This window comes from Eucalyptus grandis, chromosome 6 (genome assembly GCF_016545825.1).
Source record: "Eucalyptus grandis isolate ANBG69807.140 chromosome 6, ASM1654582v1, whole genome shotgun sequence".
NCBI lineage: Eukaryota > Viridiplantae > Streptophyta > Magnoliopsida > Myrtales > Myrtaceae > Eucalyptus > Eucalyptus grandis.
Window position 1 is genome coordinate 54,017,177 of NC_052617.1, and position 16,159 is coordinate 54,033,335.

The following is a 16,159-nucleotide window of genomic DNA, read 5'->3' on the forward strand; positions in this document are numbered from 1 at the left end:
TGTATTTTTATTTACAAATATTCGATGACAACATATTAGGGTAATGAAGTGACACCGGAGAAAAATCAAGTCCATGGCTAATTGTTTGGTAAAAGAAATAAACTTTAAAAAAAAAAAATTGAGAGTCCAATTTATCTATGTTATGTGCACATTGGGTATTTAGCATTCTTCATTTATGAATTATTAAATATCATTTATTTTATTTCGGACAATATTCCAACATCTAAAACTTGTAGTCAATTACCTCTTAGACTTCCTTTTCTTGAATAATGTCATTAGATTTGTTTCTTACACAAATACAAAACCGTGATTTTTTGTTCTGGTTGCCCATAGTAGATAAGATAAAATGGATGGTTTAGGTTGCACCGTTACTTATCAAAAGTAACGGTGCCGTCATGCAAGCACACTCCATTATTTTATAGGACAATGTGGGCTGCGTCTTGCGAAAATGTTTTAAGGATTGCATGCATGGAAGGTCATGAAGTTTATTTAGAAATTGTAATTAAATCTCAAAACTTATAATTAAGTCACCAAAATTTTCAGATTTATGTAGTCAAATTTTTCTATTAATTTTGTCTAACTCGATTAACCTTGGTTGTTCTTATTATTTTTTCTATCCAACTAGGAATGATGTGGCTAAAATAATGTCTGTCTCGATCCAAATTTGATTTTTTATAAGAATTTATTTTTAAATTATATTAACAAATAAGCTAATCTTTTTTAAAAAATAAATAGGGAAAAATCAAGCTTGGTTTCTCGGCTTTTTTTATTTTAAATTTAGATGATTTTCTAATTTAATTTACATGAAACTTGGATTAAAAAAAAAAAAAGATTTGGACTGAAATAACGTCATTCTAGCTTTATGCTAAAATAATAAGAATAAGCCATGTCAATATTTTTTGTTAGCCAAGTTGGACAAAATTAACAAAAGGAGTCGATCATACCAATTTGATAATTTCTACAACTTGATTACACTTTTTGTAAGGACTTAATCTCCCCAATTCATGTATCTCTTCAATTCATGTATCTCTTGAATTTATGTATTTATTTAACATCATTAATTCATGTATCTCTTTAGTACATGACTTCTCAAACTCTATTAGTAGATTTGAACTATTCTTCATTCCTTCAATCACCCGCCTCTTCTCACTTCAATTTTTCTTTAAGTGTGTTCTACTTGTATAGTGCTAATTAAAACAGGTTCAATGTATTTTATCTTGGGATGCATAGTTCATGATGCTAAGTAGCATCATTGGTAAGAAGTAATTGTTTTAAGGAGATTCAAGATTAGTCATACCTCACCTCTTATTTATTTATTTTGTTATCATTTTTTCGAGTTATTATTTTCTGGTTACAATATATTTTTTCAGTCCAACATGACTATACTAAACACAGTGAGATGGATTAACATTTGATCAAACAAAATCTAGGTGCCAAGATAGTATGATTCTCATTTAAATCTGAAAACCGAGAGATATACTCACCAAAGTTGTCCCTGGTAAGATTTTCTACAACTCATTTGACAAGTTAGGCATTGGTGATATCTATACACCAACTTGAGGGGGAGGGTAAGCATGAATCGCCAATTACGACTAATGGAGAAATTGCTAAATTTGTGTTGTATAATGTTCTTATTTTGAGGATTAAGTAGATTCTTAACCAAGATAGTGCATAGCCTAAAATAGCTTTTGGTAGTTATTTCTCTATATAACTATATATGTTTTTGTATCTATTCAGAAAAGATATTGAAGACAGAAAAACATCTCTAATCATCATAGTATCAGAGGAAAGATCCTATGGTTTTCTGCTATGACAAACCTCGATCCAAGAACTAAAAAAGGAAGTAACTAGACCTGATCAAATACCATGTGAGAAAAAGCCGATTTGCGCGCCAACAACATGACGAGAGTCTTTCTACAATTGCCATCCTTAATGACTTAGCGACCTAGATGATACAAGTCTTGACCCAAAATCACACTCTAACCCAAACATCAAACAACGATTCTTTCGCTGCATAGATTGGCGTTAAGTTGGACAACACCAATTATACCTTATGGTCCCAAGTTGTTGAGAAGTCTATTCTTGACAAAGACCGATTGGGATATATCAATGGGTACTTTCCACATGCTCAATTGACGGATCCAACCTTTAGGAAATGGAGAACTAAGAATGCAGATGTGAATGGATAGTTGATTAATTCCATGGACCTGACCCTGATAAGCAATTTTATTCATTTTCCAACTGCAAAAATGATATGGGATTTTATTACAACAATTTCCTTTTTATGGAACTAACACTTCTCAAATGTATGATTTGAAAAGACGTTTGACTAGAATGATACAAGGTGGAGGGTCCATTAAAACATATTATAATGGTCTTTAAGGTTAATGGAGATAAATCGACTTCTATTGAGGGTCCATTGAAACATATTACATGCTGTTCATACGTAATTTGTTAGTCCGGAGATCTACATTTATGTTAGTGTATGCACCGTAATCCTATCTTTCATTTTAAGGTTACCCTAGCAAGTAATATGGGTATGATCTGCCAAGAAACTTTAACTTTTATGAGTGGATGGAATAGTATTTCGTGTGGATACGGAACAGAAAAAGATAGAAGTGATGGAAGCTACTGAAATAATTTCTCAAATTAACCTTATGGCAAGAAATCTACTTTCCATCGCCAAAGAGACTAAGGCCTTACAAATCAATCCCAGAAGTTCTCTTCGCCTCATAAACCTATTTGGTGCCTCTAAGACAGAAGGTTTCACGAGAGCATTTGGGAAGGTATGTGGCATTGAACAAGCCGGATAGGATCAAGGACGACCGGGTTGATCTTCAAAGGACGGCGTCGTTTTTCACGATCTGGCGTGAAGGTCCCCTATTGGGTTCAATCCTTGATTTTTAAGTAGTTGCCAGGAGCTTAAGCCATTCTCTATCTGTCGAACGTGCTTCTGCCCAAGTTGTCCGTGTCTGCTTACCCCTCTCGAGGTTAGAATTCCTGCCTTCTTGGTTGGCAAGAATCCTCTTAATAAGTCCGAGTTGACTTTTCTGCCAAAATTAGAATATTGTTTGCGGTGACTTTATATGCTAATATTTGTACGTTGTTCATTGTAATTATGATGTTTTTCCAAAATTTAGATTGTTGTTTCGCATCTTGACTAACCACCCTATAGAAGATGTCATTAAAGGTTATCAAATCCTAATGAAATGAATATAGCGGTGGCTTGCTAGAAAGGAGAGGTGTCAAAATGAGTCGTTAATAGGTCAAGTCTTATTTCTCAAAGCATTCATAATGGGTTTTAAAAATAAAGAGGCTATTTTAAAATATATGAGTCTTGAATAGGTCTGCTTAGACCAATTTATCAACCCATTAAAAGTGAACCAATTTATAGAGAGAGACTATCTTCTCTATTTAACTTTACAAAAATATTTTTTTATAAAAATCAAAATTATAATTATTTTTTTTAATTTTCTTTTCTTTTCTTTTCTTTCTTTTTCCTCCAGTCGCCAACACGGTAATGGCCGGCGAGCCTCGAGCTCACCGATGTCCGGCGAGCTTGAGCTCGCTCGCCCGATCCGACGAGGGGAGCTCGAGCTCGCCCGATGCCGATGAGCCTTGAGCTCGCCCGATTTGGTGAGGTGGAGGCCTTGCCTACGGCTAAAGAGGCTCTAGCTCACCGGATCTAGCGAGCTCGAGGCCCGATGGCCGGCCAAAGAAGAAGAAGAAGAACAAAAAAAGAAAAAAGAAAATTAAAATTAAAGATTATATTTAAAAAAATAATTAAAAATTTAATTTTAAAAAATAATTAAAATTCGATTTTTGAAAATAATTATTTTAAAAATTATAAAAATTGTCCATTAAATTTGTGTTGTATAAAACTATTTTAGCAATATCATTTTTTTAAACATATATATAAGAAGTAAGTTTTTTTTAAGTTTAGTTAAATGGGTCGGACATGGGTCGGAAAATTTACATTAAGAATAAATGGATTATAAATGGATTAATGGATCAATTTGGATCGGATCATTAATGATCCAACCCAAACCTGACCCGACTCGACCCACCCATTTAACACCTGTACTGGAAAGTCATTACTTGATCCACGATAGAGATTTTTTTTTTTGGTCGGTTCCACAATAGAGATTGGAGGAAAGCTAGCAGAACTACATTTCACTACTGATCTCACAAAGCACGATCCTTTAATCATCTAACTAATGATGTTCAGAATTTCCACTAGAAATTTACCTTCTGAGTGCAAAAGGAAATCAAAAAGTAATCACATCAAATACACTTAATATGCATATGTAATTCCAAGTCATCTATCGGCACCAGTGATTGGAGGAAAGCTAGCAGAACTATATTTCACTACTGATCTCACAAAGCACGATCCTTTAATCATCTAACTAATGATGTTCAGAATTTCCACTAGAAATTGACCTTCTGAGTGCAAAAGAAAATCAAAAAGTAATCACATTAAATACACTTAAGATGTTGTATGGAACCAGATGCGCTTTCTACAAAGAGATGGATCTACGACATTATAAATCAATGGGGCGTGTGTAATAATTCATGCGCAGGATGTAATTTCTCTTTGGTGAATAATCTCTCACAGCCATCTTATTCCACAGTGCTTTTAGATCCAGTGTGCCGTGCTTCTTGAGATCACATCGGCCTCTCGAAACCCCCACCTAACTGCATATGCAACCATTCTGATTGCGATCCTTGACTGTACTGTCTTGCTGCTTGCGAAGCATGCATCACCCCAGTTGCATCAAATGGCTGCCCACCAAGCTGAAATCCAAAAGGCCACTTGATTTAGAAGAACACGGAACCTGCTACTGAACTTAATGCATAGCTTCCAAGAGATTTTGTTCTATATTCACAGATCTACCGTGCAGGGTACCAAAGTGAGAGGCAGTATTAAGCAGTAGGAAAAAAAAATGAGTAAAAAGTGCACCAAAAATACTGACTGTCAATATAAGCAGGAGGGCAAAATCAGTGAGTGTTAGATGAAAATCACTGAAGATCACTGACTGGACCCATTATAGTGACATACAAGACTCATTAATGAAACACACATCCACTTTGTAATGAGCAGATCCAAAAAGAGAACAGTGGATGAAACCCTAAAACAGAAACCTAAGTTCCATATTTGTAGGGAAGGAGCTTGTGCTTTGATAGAGTAGGAGAGTTGGAGACTGCCTCATCCGTAAGTAGCAGTTACTCCATCTGGGCTTGTTGCATGTGGTTCTGCCTAGGTTATTCTGCGTGTCCAAAATGAGAGCAAACTTCAAGACGTTCCCATTGATCTTCCGGTATTGTGGGCAAAGCTTTTAGAGTGCCAACAATTTTAAGGATACAAAGATCATACATGAACTCTCTATCTCTAACTCTCATCTCTCAATGTAACCCCTTCATAATGTGGCTGACTCATCTAATATAATATACAGCTTTTCCTATTTGGTCAATAATGCACCTTCTCACCATGGTAATACCATCAGAAAAGTGAATATGATCATTCTAATACTTGCTTTTAGCAAATCTAAGACGAGCTTCTTTGACCTCAACCTATACCTAGTTGTTTTGAATTTTAAGGCACAACATTTCTCTATCACACCATAATTCTTCTAAACCAGTAACAAAGCTTAAATGGTACTTCATTAAAGATAGTTGCTTCTCATTCCCAAATGCGACGCATATCAAGATCTGAGCTACCATAGTCCTCCTCCTCGTTCCCAAACGTGACGCATGCTTTCCAAGATCTGAGCTACCATGGTCCTCCTCCATTCTGAAGGGCATGCATCACGTATACTCTACTCTGAGAGGGCTTGCCCTCTCTCACAGGCCCCCCAGATGGCACTATTGGTTCCCCTCGATAGACTAGAAAAAAACCCTACCAAGTTCTAATGGCATCCACAAGTCACATCATGCAAGAAATTTTGCTTACCTGGCCAATTCAGCCGTTTAAAATTATCATGCAAACTGGAGCACAATGAAAACAACATACAGGAACACCAGTCTTCATTATCAAGTCTCAGAAGGTACTTCATACTTTTATGTTCAAAGGCTATCTGAATATTTTAGAAGTTGTTCAACTAAAACTCACATCTTTTGCTGGAAATCCATCAATAGTAGGATTGATGTTCATCCTTGAATTGACTGCTTCAAGCTTCATTGATAAGAACTACAACAATCATATCAGTTTGTTAGCACAAAAAATCCAAAGTCATAGTGTTGATGAAATGCTTAAGATGGAAAATTACCTCGACCTGATTCTGCAGTGACTGAATGTAGTTGATAATCTCATCAAGGATGAGTGCTTTTCCAATAACCTGATCAAAAGGAAATATTAAGAACAACTCGGATGACCCGATCAAAAGCTGGAAATCTTGCAAGTGATAATCGCAAATTATCTAAATACTAAAACATCATTATAAAATTTGAAAATCATGAGACACCTTGTTGCATCCAGGGACTAAGTCTTGAAGAATCTTCATCCGCTCACTGATCTTTTCTCTCCTTGCCTGCCAAATAAGATGGGACACCGAAAGAGCTTGTAAAAAGCACTTAAACCGAATCGCTTGTGCCTTATGCTCAGCCAAATAGACCATGTGAGATGAAATTGGAAAATGAATTATAGAGCACATATGACACAGTTTTATTGACTCCTCTGAAACTTTGAGAGTATTTTAGTGAATCGAAGAATTTGACTTACTCTCTCAGCTAGGCTATGACTATCTGTAGCTTGGCCTCTTCGTGCTCTGACATGAATATAATCCTTCTTTGGTGGTTCAGAGGGCTTTGCAATCTGTCCAGCCTGCTTATCACCAGCAGCAGAACTTGATTCTCCTTCAGCTCTTGATCCACCATTGTCATGCCTTGAAACCAGTGACTTTATGCGCTTTCCATTTGACATGTTCTATAGAAATAAAGCACAAACCATCATTCCCAGAAATATAACCCAAAGATCAACTGCGATGTGTTAAATTACTCCGTAATTCTTTGAACACACTTTGGATGAAGATGGGGCCTTGAACACTTCCGTCTATAAGTTGATCCTCTTCAATATTTTCTAACTGGCTGAAAAATATGAATTTTGACAGTGATATTGCGGTGTCACAACTGAAATTCCCAGCAAAGAATATGATATTACTGATCAATGACACTGAATTTTGAATTTGCTCCCCAAGATCACAAGAGTAAGACAATTTGTGCTTTTGCAGCAGCCGAATCTCAATGAACTGGCCACATCATCGACTTTATAATTTGCTAGCTTTAAGTAAATTCACATCTATGATCCAATTCATGGAACCAAAAGGAACACAATTCAAAGCTAACAGAGTTCTTCATTTCCAGCAACTAAACCAGTGAAGAAAATAACACCCGGACTATCGAATTTCCAGTTTTTTTTTTTTTTTTTTTTTGCCAGATGAGCAAAGCGGCAGCTCAGAAGGTCATACATCCAATTTAACACACCACAAACTCTAGACAAAATGTTCCCTTTTTTCTGCCTTCCATTTTCTCGCCAACGAAACAGAGAATTCCCAGTTTCAAAGAAGGAAAAGGAAACACGCACGCACAAGACAGAACCTTCATATAAGAAGCAAAAGAAAAACAGAGTAACGAACCAGATCATTGGCACTACTAGTGGACACCATTTTGGAGGACTCGTCCTCCGAACTCACATCCTTCCTCTTCCTCCCAATTCCTCCACCACCGCTTTGCTCCGTCACGGTGGACACCTCCGCCGACCCGTCCCGGTTCATCTGACCATCCAAGAACCCGCTCAAATTCCCCATTCGGAGCCCCAACCCGCCATTACCCGGCTCCCCATTGAACGGCCAAATCTCAGCCAAACTGTAGGAAGATGGGTTCGCAGCGGAGAACGAAGATTCATTGACAATTGGAGGATCCATCTTTTGACACGGACCCAGAATCAACCGCCGTACAGGAATCTGATCCGAGAGCTCAGCTAACAAAAAGGCGGAAACTTTCCTTGTTTCATCCTTTCTTTTTTCTCTTTTTTTTACAGCTTATAATCTTCTCCCTCGGCCATGACTGATGAGAGTTGGTTCTGAAGCTTTTGAAGGAGTGAGAGAGCGAGTCAAGTGAGTGATGGAGGTTGGGGAGGTCTAGCTTTGCAGGCTGACAGGGCTGTTTATGTAGTGATTAGGAGAAACAGAGTGTGGACACTAGAGGTTGAGATAGGGACATTAGTGGGTGATCATAGTGTGTATGTGTTAGAGAGAGAGAGAGAGAGTTTCTGCCTGCAGGTAGAGGAAAGTGGTGGGCACTGCGCACATTGCCTTTTCTAACGTTGAGAACGAACTGTGAAACGCACAGAGACAGAGAGAGAGAGAGGGAGGGAGGGAGGGAGAGCGAGTGGGGACCCCGAAAGCTGGTGAGACTGCGTCCCATGTTTGTGTGATGTTACGCATGCAGTGAAAGCTGCAAGCTTTTTTTTTCAATTATTATTGCCATTCATTAGTTGGGTGAAGAGGAAATTTACTCTGGAAGAAAGAGGTGCAGAAGCAGCAGCGGGTAAAGCTGAGCATGAGATTTCTCTAGTGCCTTCTACCCTCTGAATCTGACCCACCAATTTTTCACTCTTTAGCTGAAAATTGTTTTTTTTTTTTTTCTGCCCAAACGATATGAATGTCAAGCCATTATGTTCCCTCCTTCCCCATGTAAATAAATGAACATACTCTAGGTAGCTCTGTTAAAGCAACGACGTGTTTTTACCCTTGTTGATAGAACATTTCTTTTGAGATATTAAAGGATACAGATAAAGATCCGGTCCTTGCGATATACTCATTTCGCATGTAATGTAAGATAAAAGATACTTGCACTACGATGGACTTAATAATAATTCTAAATATTCTCTCGTTTATCTAGATTTCTATCTATAGAGCTTGAAAAATTGCATTTGTATTGGAATAGCAGTTACTTAAGCGAGGTTGAAATAAAAAGGTGTCATCTTTTGCTAGTAAAAGGAATGGAGACATAAGACAAATAAAATCTCGATGGGTCCTGTTGGAGTCAAAAGTGAAGAGAAACTTCATCGTGCAGTCATCTCCTCACTTTGGAGGCCCCTAGTCTTGCAATGGAAGATATCATTCGACCTTCTTTATTTTCCGGGTTCACATACATAGATGAATCACGTTAACTAAAAAAGGCGTGTGCATACAAGAACTTGTAAACCCTAGACAAAAATTATATATCTGAGAAGTGTGTAATCCTGACCACTTTTAATTTGTGTGAGTCATGCCAAGCCACACAAGTTGTAGGGTACACACTCCACGAGGAGTTGGAACAAAATAGAAAGGGCCAGAGCAAGAAAAGTCAAAGAAGATCCATTAAAGCTGTGATGTTGCTCCCGAGTTCAAATATTTCCAGACTTAAAATTTGTCAAACTAGTCTTTGAGCTCTTGCCCTTTCTGGACTCCGGGAGAGAGAAGGTACCTGGATGGTATCGGCCTTTTTCTCTCTCTTGCAGTATCAAGGATTCAGAAACAGGGCCATACATGCAAAATATGTGCCAAGATACATTGCGTGGACCCGTGAAATTTTTTTGCTGCGGATAAGAACAATCAGACACCTACTTTAATCAGTATGAAGAATCTGATATCTCGACACCAATACTTAAAAGCGGTGTTCGTTTCGCGCATATGAGTAGAGTGGACGGATGTTTTCTGCACTTCGTATATGTCACAGCAAGAACACGACGAAAAAATAAAAGTACTCGCTCGTTCTTCGCCCGAACGGCTTAGAAAGATCGCAATCGCTATCTTAGATTTAGAATTCCTATTCGTTACTCGTCAATTCTTTCTCGGTTGGTCTGGTGGAATTATTGCATGTCAGAATAAGCTGTCGATGTTCGTATTGGCCTCCCTCCACAAGCTCTTGCCTAACTTGCTTAGCAGAAATCTGCTGTGCAGATCAGCAGCCATCATACGCCCTATAAAGTCTCTTTGGACAGTCCCTAAAGTGGCTGTTTTCTTCATGTGCCTCTCTCTCTCTTTCTCTCTCTCTAACAAGTGTCCAATCCTACGTCATCTAAAACCTGCACATGCTACATAAGAATATGAAGTGATGTTCCTCATGTCAATATCACACTTCACTGTTACATACCCAACAAAAAAGAAAAGGAGATGGGACTATTGGTTTGTTGGGCAAGATGCATGTGATGTTTAAAAGTATGTGCCTTGCCAGATAAAGAAGGTGGTAGCTGATGAAAGCAAAGAACTTAAGAAGATGAAGGGATGTCCTGTGCACGTTATCGAGCTGCAGTGGATTCCAGGACGTGTCAAAACCCCAAGCGCTTGAAGATTACATTTCAAAGGCTCCACGCAAAGATGTTTACACTCACTTCATCGTTCAAGGATGGACTAGTCGCATGCACTGTACACATTTTTATACTTGCTACAACTTCAAATTTCTTATTATATCCCACTAAAATTTTCTTCTGTGAAAGAACTTGGACATTAATCAAGAAACCAATTACCCGGTTTTTATTAAACTAGAATAATGTCAAGCAAGAAACTTGATTGTTCACTACAAGGAAAGAGGCTTTGGAAAATGATTCTACGTTTGCATTTCTAATTCCTTATTATCAGCCGAGAAATGTCTAAAAACGAACTTCATTGATATTGATAGGATTATTTTAATTATTTCTATTAATTAATTATTATTATTATATATGGCAAATGATGTTACATATGATACGAAAGGGATTACCCAACAATCTCGTCACTATAAAGCCAAGGTATCGAGTCACCAAAATGAAAGTTGACCTTTCCTAGATCGACAAGTGTGCGCATGAAATGTCAATTTTTCCCACAAGCTTTTACCAAAAGGTTAAGAGCATCTCTTTCAATTCGAGGAAGGACAACTGAGGTTCCTCTAGGATAAGATTGCTAAATTAGGTAACTGCTCTTACGCAGCGTAGAGCAATGGCTCACACCTCTCGCATGCCTACCTATTTTCATTAGCCCAAAAAGAATGCCATATTTTCGTCTTTTATTTTGGAATTTCCTCTTTTGGGTATGATGAGTGCTATTTCACATTGGAAGAAGAGCGTCTGTTGCCTACCCACTATTTTGGAGTGAAACCCATGAAGCAGGCCCATTTTGATGAGCTTTTGGGTCACAGCAATGAGCTCAGGTAGTGCTGAGAGGGCCGATGAGTAAATTAATGTTGGGCTTCTATGTTGCAGCAGAAATGGGCTTCCTCTTGGCGATTCAAGCGTGGAGACCGATTCCCCCAGTTCTGATGTCAACTTTATGAAATGGAATACATTATCAGCGCATACCATTCTGTCTATGACAAAAGTATGAACCCACCACATAAGAAGATGTTTAGCAGGTGCTGGAATACATTATCAGCGCATACCATTCTGTCTATGACAAAAGTATGAACCCACCACATAAGAAGATGTTTAGCAGGTGCTGAACACTTTGGAACTCCATTATTTTGTACTTCTTTAGCAGAAATCCCATCTCAATTCTAGTTAGGAAATTTAGCAGTTCAGTGCCTTAGTTTAATTAGTAGAGTGGCTCCTCCCATAGTTCAGGAAACTCCATGAACATCTCCTCGTTCTGGTTCAAAATGGATTCCACAAATGAACCATCTGAGGATGGAATTGATGACCCTTTATGGCCATTGCTTGTGCCATTCTGATGAAAACCTCCTGTCTCATTACCTTCCTCTCTGCCCTCATTCTTGATCTCACTCTGTGGTCTCATCCTGATCCCTTCCTTCGAAAGTTCAGCTGGCAAAGTTGGGTCTTCAATAAGAAAATCACTCCATCTGAAGCTCTGCAGTGCTGCGGACCGGGTGGAAGAGGAAGAAGTGGGAGGCAAGGACGAGGTATTCAAAGGCATGAATGTCGCTTTGCCATGTGCAGAGCAAGTTGAGGCTTCTGTGACCAACTTTATGGCATGAAGCTGGGCAAGAAGGTCTAGGGAGTGATTGTTTTGGGCAGTGTCTGTGTCAGTTCTACTTGTTACGTTTGGTGGTGTTTGGTGGGTGTTTAGGTCTGAAAATGCTTGGGGTGGATCCATGGACCCGATTTGGCTTTCTCTCGTGGTGCCGTCTATGTTTCCATAGTCTCTCAGGACTTGAGAGAAAGGCTTGTGCGTAACCGGGTCAATCCCCATCTCTTTCAGCTTCTTCCGGAGCTTGGTATTCCAGTGGTTCTTCACATCGTTGTCAGTCCTCCTGGAAGTTGCTGGGCGATGATGGACCACCTAAAACCAAACCATTGTTTATATATCTGTGAAGAGAGACACCTTACTGCTTTTAAATCAGTCTCAAATAAACTTTATCTTATAAAATCATCCATAAACCAAGTTAAATGAAAATAGTTGGAACATTTTCAATAGCAGTCAAAGATTGATGAGAATTTCGCAAAGTACAAATTTTCAATTCTTGGCGATGCACCTGCTGCCTATGATTACATGGAGCCTGATTATGAGCTCCTCTTCCTGTGGTGTGAAGACCTCATGCTTCGAATCTGGTTGATGGTAATTGCTCCATCTGGGCTTGCAACTTTTCCCCACATCTTCTAAGACCTGCACAATTTAGTCAGGCATAGCAATCAGACATTGTGAGATGCGTGAAAAGTGGTCTCACAATTGGGTCCGCAATCTCTAGATCCAACTTTTGATTAATGTTACGAAACACTATGCCAACGTTACCTGCTTTTCGGGGGGCAAGGCCCCAATTTCCGGTCCCTTGAACGATCGTCCTTGGGTCTTCTTCAGTAGCCCAAGGACCCCGTCTATTGTTCGTCTTGTCAGTGCAAGGGGGTCTCATCTGCTAAATCCAAAAACATATACTGATGATGAAAAGGGGAGGAAAAAGCAGAATGAAAACGACAAAAAGTATCATGAAATCATCTATAGACGAGTAATAGAGAGCATGTTGATGCAAGCTTCAATCTTCTTTTTGCTCTTTCAGAGAAAGTTTGATTTGTGATTAGGCTAACATGTATAAGAGCAAAGGAGGCACGAAAAGTGTGCCCTTCTTCTCCTGCAGGTACTTTGATTTGTGATTAGGCTAACATGTATAAGAGCAAAGGAGGCACGAAAAGTGTGCCCTTCTTCTCCTGCTGGTGCTGGTGCTGGTGCATGGTTTTCAAGAAGATGGATTAGGTTCGAAGCGGGTGAATGCCTGTGGTTGAACATTAGATTGGATTTAAGTGTTCTTGTTGTTCAAAGCAAGTGACTTTCTTTCAAGTTAACTACTGATAAATCACAACTTTGATGAGTAACAACTATTCTAAACAAGAATAGTTAACTAATCGGAGACACCAAAGAAATGCTCATTGCGCTCTTTACAAGTGGACTTGATTAGAAGTTATGTTCATCTTCTCCCATCATACATGATCTTGCGGTTCTCTCTCCAAATGTGACATGTTAAGTTGCGATTGAACTGTCAACTACCAAACCAGGAGTCAAATCTCGTGCATAAAGAAACAGGGGGAACGCACAAACAAGGGTAAGCATAATGCACATCCTTGGAGCGATCCGGATGCTTAAGCAAGAGAATCGAACATTCTCATCAATGATGCACAAGCACGAATTTTTGTGATTGTTAATCAGAATGATTCGAAGCCATCGGAGCAGCAGGCAGGAGCGATAAAGCTACGAACAGCACATGAGTTCAATCAAAATCAGAATCATTGTCATGGACACAAAAGTTTAAAGCGGCTGGAGAACTGCGTATTTGATTCACCCGGTTTGAAGAAACATGAGAAGTACAGATGCTTTTGCGGGCTCTCAAGTCATCCAGGTAGGTGAAAGCTCTTTACAATAGAATAAAGCCCACAAGATTGCCACTTCTGGCTTCTATTGGCTCAAAAGATTCCAAGGCAGTCTTGGCTTGAATTGCCACCTCAATTTCTAGTTTTCCATTCAAGAGAGAGCCACAGAACCAAGAGGCTTTTTTCATTTTATCCTTCATATGCGTTGTACTTTAATAATATAAAGTTTCAAAAATCATGGGTCTCTCCTCAATTTCAGCATTACCGTGCATAAGGGCCTAAAACTAAAAAGTTGGATCTCACGTTTTAAGAAGCATCAAAATTGAGGTTCAATTCCCTTTTGGTATCGTAACTAGTTTTAAAGCAACTTAGATAACTTAAATGTAATTTTTTAGGAAATGCCACAGTTTTGGATCCAAGTACTTGAGTTCCCTATTAAGTATTTTAATTGAATGATAGTCATGTCATTTTAACAAACAAACTTTGATCATTCTCCATAGGATTTCTAGCATTATTCTAGGGCCTTTACACACAGATCAAGATGATTTGTGAAGGCTGCGCCAATTGAGGGAGGCAGACGAAATTAAAGCTTAGTTTGACAATTAGAGTATGTTCATAAGTGGAATAAGAAATATGATCTACACCAAATGTCATTTTCATATGCTTATTCTCGTTGGCAGAATTCGCATAACATGTGGGTACACAGCTAATACCAACATTTTTGTGCCCTACGGAATAATATAAATTCTGAGACTTTTCCAGAGTAAGCGACAGGTATATCCAACCAAACTACATTTCACCTGGCCCCATATTCTAACTATAGACACTTCCATTTATTATTATTATTAATATAATATTATTATTATTATTCCACGAGCTGTATTAATTTATGGTGGGTCCATATGGTTAGACCATTTAATTAACTAATGTCCCATATATTCTGGTGGTGATGCTAGGGCCATGTCTATGTCTATCGTTCTTCGATGGGTCCGACTGATTTGAAGGGCATTTTCCTTTTCTTTTAGAGAAATTATGATAATCAATTTCCCATTGCAATAGCAAAGCAAGTACTAATCTTACGGATTTTACCACACCCTTGTAAAGTACCTTGTAAATTTACAAGATGCTCAACAGGTTGCTGGAATTTTCAACGTGTCACATCATGAATTATTGCTCCGGCACAAGTTAATTCAAATTAATTCAATAAAACGACGACAAAGAGAATTTACACTGCGGCCTAAAGAATTGATGTCTGAACAGGTCAATTGTTTTCACATTAGAAAGGTCGGTCGAACTCCGCCATCAACTAACAGAATCCACCAGTTTTGATGGTGGCAAAGTCAAATGTAAATTATATGTAAAATGTTTGACCACACAAAAAGAATAAAAAGAAAGAGGCATTATTCACGGAAGCAAGACTGGAACGATCGAGATTGGAATCGAAAATGGGAATCTTTAATCCAGCTGATTTAAGTAATATAAAGATAATATAATATAGTTTCCCTAATAATAAAAATTTGGAAAAATTTGGGTGGTGGTCAGCACTCAGCAGCATGGAAGTCGGCGTCATCGGTCCGCGTTCGGGGATCCTAATTATTAACGTGAGGAACGTTTTAATTGACCTTCTCAAAACTTTAATTTCAATTCCCACCTAATAGTGAATCATTCAAATCCCGGATTTCCTTTGAATATTCTCTTTTCTCCCCCTGAGTTATAATTCCGTTTCTGACTTGGTTTTCGAATTTTCCTTGATTTCATACTTTTCTCCTTCCAAATTCCCGTGCTCGGCTTGTCTACGATCTCTTATATCGGTCTTCTGTATGGTGCAAATTAATTAGCTTTTCAATTGCGACGAAAAATCACTAATTTTCCTAAAAATTGTGACCTCTCGCAAAACTATAGGTGCATTTTTATGATCCACTAGTGAGAAAATGATACAAATAATCTCTAAACTTTAACTAAATATACAATATACTCCCTTAATTTTTAATTTGTTCGATGTGTTGAGAAAACTCCATTCATATCTTAAAGTTGATAAAACTTTCTATTTTCTAATGTTTATGTTAGAACAAGTGTTGGGACAAGCATATATCATTCTGAGCAACTTTCAAGGACTTTATGCAAAGTCTATTATATTCCGAGAGACACATATACAATCCAAGTGAATAAGTCACTCGATGGGAATAGAACGAGACAAATTCAGAATATAATCAATAACGGCTAATAATCTAATTAAAGATTTCACTTTCCAAAAATATATATTGATTGATGAAATCAATCCTAAAGACAAGTGCTAAATGAGAAAGTTACACTTATGGAAACAAAGATTCTGATTGTTTGAGCTACCAAAGTCAAGTGGAGATTCTCTCTTTGTCTTCAAGGGTCACAAGA

At 38.2% G+C, this 16,159-nt stretch overlaps 1 protein-coding gene and 1 pseudogene across 1 annotated transcript; both read right to left on the reverse strand.

Moving 5' to 3' along the window:
* Positions 1-4,211: 4,211 nt before the first annotated feature.
* Positions 4,212-8,273, reverse strand: LOC120294611 (transcription factor bHLH79-like). The gene is made up of 6 exons (XM_039314894.1): positions 7,632-8,273; positions 6,719-6,922; positions 6,462-6,527; positions 6,267-6,335; positions 6,110-6,187; positions 4,212-4,794 (listed from the first exon to the last, which is right to left on the reverse strand). The coding sequence occupies exons 1-6, from the start codon at positions 7,917-7,919 to the stop codon at positions 4,666-4,668; spliced, it is 834 nt and encodes a 277-aa protein (XP_039170828.1). The 5' UTR covers positions 7,920-8,273; the 3' UTR covers positions 4,212-4,665.
* Positions 8,274-11,546: 3,273 nt separating this feature from the next.
* LOC120294538 lies at positions 11,547-12,819 on the reverse strand (annotated as a pseudogene).
* Positions 12,820-16,159: the final 3,340 nt, after the last annotated feature.